Source organism: Morone saxatilis, unplaced genomic scaffold (assembly GCF_004916995.1).
Source record: "Morone saxatilis isolate NCDOM2014 unplaced genomic scaffold, NCSU_SB_2.0 Contig14, whole genome shotgun sequence".
Classification (NCBI taxonomy): Eukaryota; Metazoa; Chordata; class Actinopteri; family Moronidae; genus Morone; species Morone saxatilis.
Genome location: NW_023339696.1, coordinates 1927298 through 1931764, shown reverse-complemented (window position 1 = coordinate 1931764; position 4467 = coordinate 1927298). Strand labels below are relative to the sequence as shown.

The 4467-nt window shown below is 40.0% G+C and overlaps 1 protein-coding gene across 1 annotated transcript in view; it reads left to right on the top strand.

Annotated features, from left to right (window-relative positions):
* Positions 1-3175: 3175 nt before the first annotated feature.
* LOC118323727 overlaps positions 3176-4467 on the top strand; it is a gene marked incomplete at its 3' end in the record, with an annotated part of 53597 nt that continues 52305 nt past the window's right edge. Inside the window, 1 exon segment of the mRNA XM_035655787.1 lies at positions 3176-3383. Within this exon segment, the coding sequence (XP_035511680.1) occupies positions 3329-3383 (55 nt within the window).

Sequence of the window (4467 nt, the reverse complement as noted above, 5' to 3'; positions counted from 1 at the left end):
GTCCTCTGCTGGACTTGCTACCCCAGCGACCTGATCCCGGATAAGCGGATGAAGATGAGAGATGATCATTGACATCATGACTTCATTCAAAGTGGACAGAAACAAACTAAAAGTGACCAAAACCATCTTTGTTAGTCTTATCATTGTTCCAGCCATCACCTACTCTGCTTGGTGGAAATAAATCCTTAATTCACTGACGTAGATGATAAAAACAGCAGTTTCAGTCACTTTACTTCACTTTACACGGAGCAGACAGGCTATATAAACAAACCACAGAGTGATAGCAACACAAGAAGAGGTGGGACACCATGACTCCACTATATCTTTATATAACTAATACGTGTTTGCTGCTATATTAATGTTTTAAATCTCATATATGTAACCTTTATTTTGAAAAGTAATTAACACTAACAGTTGTTACAAGGGTCATTAAGACCAAATACAGAAGTAAAACATGGAGCAGCAACATGTGTGACATCAGCCATAGGTCTCTGACAGAAAGTTTTGTTTGTTGCTATCTTTGTTAGTTGCAGAAGCCTTTACTGCATGAGATGGAAAAGGAGTGTATTATGTGTACTATGCAGTGTACTGTTAAAATGTTTTTCTATGCAGACGATGCTTAGTTCCCATACCAAATAGGATATATAATGCCAACATTGTCCAGGATTTTCCCTGTAATTCTCCTCCAAATTGGACATGCCTGAAATACCTTTCAAAGGGAGGCATCCAAGAGGCATCCATCCCAGCCGCTTACTTTATTGGCCGCGCTTTGGGATTCTGTTAATGAAAATCACAAGAACAATTAGTGACACTTGTCAGAGAACATCTCTGACTCACTGCCTTTTCTGGATAAAACAATACCCAGGTTTAAAGAAAGAAAGAAAGGGAGTTAGGGAAGCTAATGCTACGCTTCATGGATCATATTCCATCATGTCTTTGAGCCTTTCCATCTAAATTTCTCTGGTATGTGTTGCCTGAATTCTTTCGCCCTTCAATTCACCGCAGACATCAGGCACTGTGCAAAAAGATTCCTTCAGGCGAGTCGCAGCACGAGCAAACACACACACACACACACACACACATACACACTCACTCACACATGTATACACACAGATGCACCGTCTGGAACTATCGGGCATATCACAGGAAACAGGCCGATTAAGTAGCCTCAGAGAGAGAGAGAGAGAGAGAGAGAGACAAACCCATGTGACTAAATTCCCACAGCCACCATAACATACGCATACACCGAAATCCATGTTTACCCGTGCAAAATACACATGTTAAACTTGTTTACTGAAATATTCCTTCAAATGTACAAAGGTTTTTTTAATTTTATTCAGAAGAAAATTTTTGAAGTTATTTGATTTTTCTTTCTCTTTCTGTGGGTGCATACACACACACATATACACACACACACACACACACACACACACACATACATACAGACAAACACATGTAGACCCTCCTTTTAGGACTGGGGGTTGAGGGGCTCTCATTAGCCCTGTGGCTCTGAACCAAGGAGGATTAATGTCACAGTGGCTTTTCATGATCTGCACAGAGGCTGGTGTGTGTGTGTGTGTGTGATTGTGTGTTAGTGTGTGTCCTTCGGTTGGGGTTTAGTGGGCTACCTGATTGCAAACACAATCTGATTGCCCCCCAGAAGTGTTGGAAAGCTGCTTTGAGAGTCTAGTTGTTGGAATTCCTTTACATCGAATTAGCTTGAATTATTTACTTACTACTATGACAAATATACTGTAGCTTTGTTCATTCATGTTACTAAGAATTTTAATTAATTGTACAATGAGAATTATATTGACAACAGAACAGCAAAAACAAATTATTAGTGCAATAAATCTGATTGGCTTTTTCTTTGATATGCTGAGGGAATGTCTGCCTGCTGCCTCTGAAAAGAGCAAAAAAGCATTAAACTTCTAATTCCATGACTCATTTCCATTAACAGTCCGAAAAGGCAAAAGTACACCTTCTGTGGACACATCATACACTGTAGGAAAACACTGTAAACTATCTTAACATAAAAACATACTATTGCTGCCTGAATGTGAGTTAACTCAACTAAAAACCAAACCAATAAGATCTAAACAGTGGATGGTGAAAATGTGGCTTCAAACTGGATAAAAAGTCAATGTATGGCAGCTTCTGGCAGACAATCACAAAGGCGAATGGTGAAAAGCAGCATTACCTGAATAAAATGCCAGATTGATTGACTGAATGATTTATCTGTTTCTGCCTTCCATTTGGTATCTTTCATTCAAACTGCAAAAAAGAGGGATCTCTGGAAAGTTTGAACCTTGAGACCATATATAATGTAAAAGTAGGAACGGAAGGTTGACAAAACGTGCAGGTTAAAGCTATAATATGTAACATTTCCACATTAAAGCTGCAGTAGGTAATTTTTATATACTTTTTTGGACATATTTGCTGAAACTTTCGCTATATTCTGAAAGTAGTACATGAGACAGATAATCTGTGAAAAAAAACAGGTTCCCCTGGCTTGTTCTAGTGCTTCTAATGACATTTGCAAGAATCCGCTGGGCGGAAGAAAACAACCAATCAGAGCAGAGTCTCATTCCCAGAGTCCCAAAGCCTCTGTATTTGACAACCGGGGAATGAGACTTAACAATAAAGCTTTCTTATCTCTGATTGGAGCCAGAGCTGTTTTTTTTTCGCAGATTCAGCAAATATGTCCAAAAAAAGTATATAGAAATAACTATTGCAGCTTTAATGTGGAAATGTTACATATTATAGCTTTAACCTGCTAGTTTTTTCAACCTTCTGTTCCTACTTTTACACTACTTCATATTCACACAACTTCCTCTGTGTTTCTTTAACTGTGTTAACTTTTTTTTTTTTTTTATCAGAAACAGCTCTGTAACACAGTAGGTATCATATAGATTTGTCCTGTTCTCGGCTCCAGGCAGATGGGACCCTGAACAGACAGATACTACTCGGCCTTTTGGCCAGAGGGGATCCAGCCAGTGTGGGGAGTAAAGAAAGCGAAGAAAAGAGAAATTCGATTGAGGATTTTTTCCAGGTGTTGCATGCGGCTCCGCCCACCAGCCGCCCGCCCCCCCGTCCCCCCCGGGTCTTCCAGGCTGCAGGCAGCCGATCAGTGGGAGGGGGGCTGGGCTACAGACAGCTTTCTCGGACTGTGAGGACGCGCACAACACCGAGAGGACAGCTCAGCCGGCTCCCAGCCTGCACTCATCAGTCCGGCTACTCCACTGTACGGAGCACAAGTTTTTTGCAGAGTTCACTTCTCTTCCTCTGACTCGGAGCGGCACCACGGAGCCTTCTGCACGCAGACAGGATGTCGGAACTTTCCGTCAATGACCACCTCGAAGGGATTTTATCCGATTTTGAAGGTATGTCGGCTGTAGTATTGAATGACTTTACTGCTGCCTGTTTTGTTGGCACGTAATAAAACCGAATGTGGGACCGCAGCTCCAGGCTGTTTAGAAGAAAGAGAACTCCTGTCTGCATTATACGGCTGAATACAGCAGTTTCTTTTTAAGCAGTTTTAACAGAAAATATACACTAAAATATACCATGTTAGGCAGCAAACTATGTATCACCTGCAATACAATCTGATTGATTGTTAAATTTCAGTCAATTAATACTTTAGTTTTTTTTTTATGTAAAAAGGCTATTATTACTCTTCTATGGCAGTAAACCGAGTAGGTTCCTCTGGATCCTATAGTGCTCCTAATGGCATTTACAAGAATCCACCGGGCATGGAAGAAAACAACCAATCAGAGCCGAGAAAGATAGTGGGTATCTGAGTCTCATTCTCAGGTCATCAAATACAGAGGCTTTGGGACTCTGTGAATTAGAATCAACAATCAACTTTCTTCTTTCTATCTTTCTCTGGTCTGATTGGTTGTTTCCGTTCAGGCCCAGTGGACCCACTGCAGCTTTATTCAGTACTAATCAATATAATTAATTAATTAATTGAAATTATTAGTTTGTGAGAGGGTTGCATTGGTATACAATACCATGCTATACCTGATATGAAAATTGACTTTAATTGCTTATGTACAGTAGGGATGGGGGGATATACAATATTATTGCATGTTACAACATCGTCCCATGCCTTATCTACAGTAACAGCGTGTTAACATAGAAATATTATTATAAAACCCTTCTGTTTTCATTGCTTTAAGTGTCATTGTAACTAATGATGATAGTAATAATTGTGAAATATTATTATACCATGAAACTGTGACATTATGTTGTGAAAATATCAACCCATTAGTTAGTGTATAGATCAACTAAAATAAGACAGCAGCTCATGTTTGGTGTGCCTGAGTATGACTTACAGTATAATTTTTGGAGTCCGGTGTGAAACAGCCTGGACAGGTAGAGAGGAGCACTAATAACACAGTGTAAGCAAAGCCTTAAAAAGCTTTCTGTGTGTGCACACTGGGGCTCCTGTGTGTGTGTGTGTGT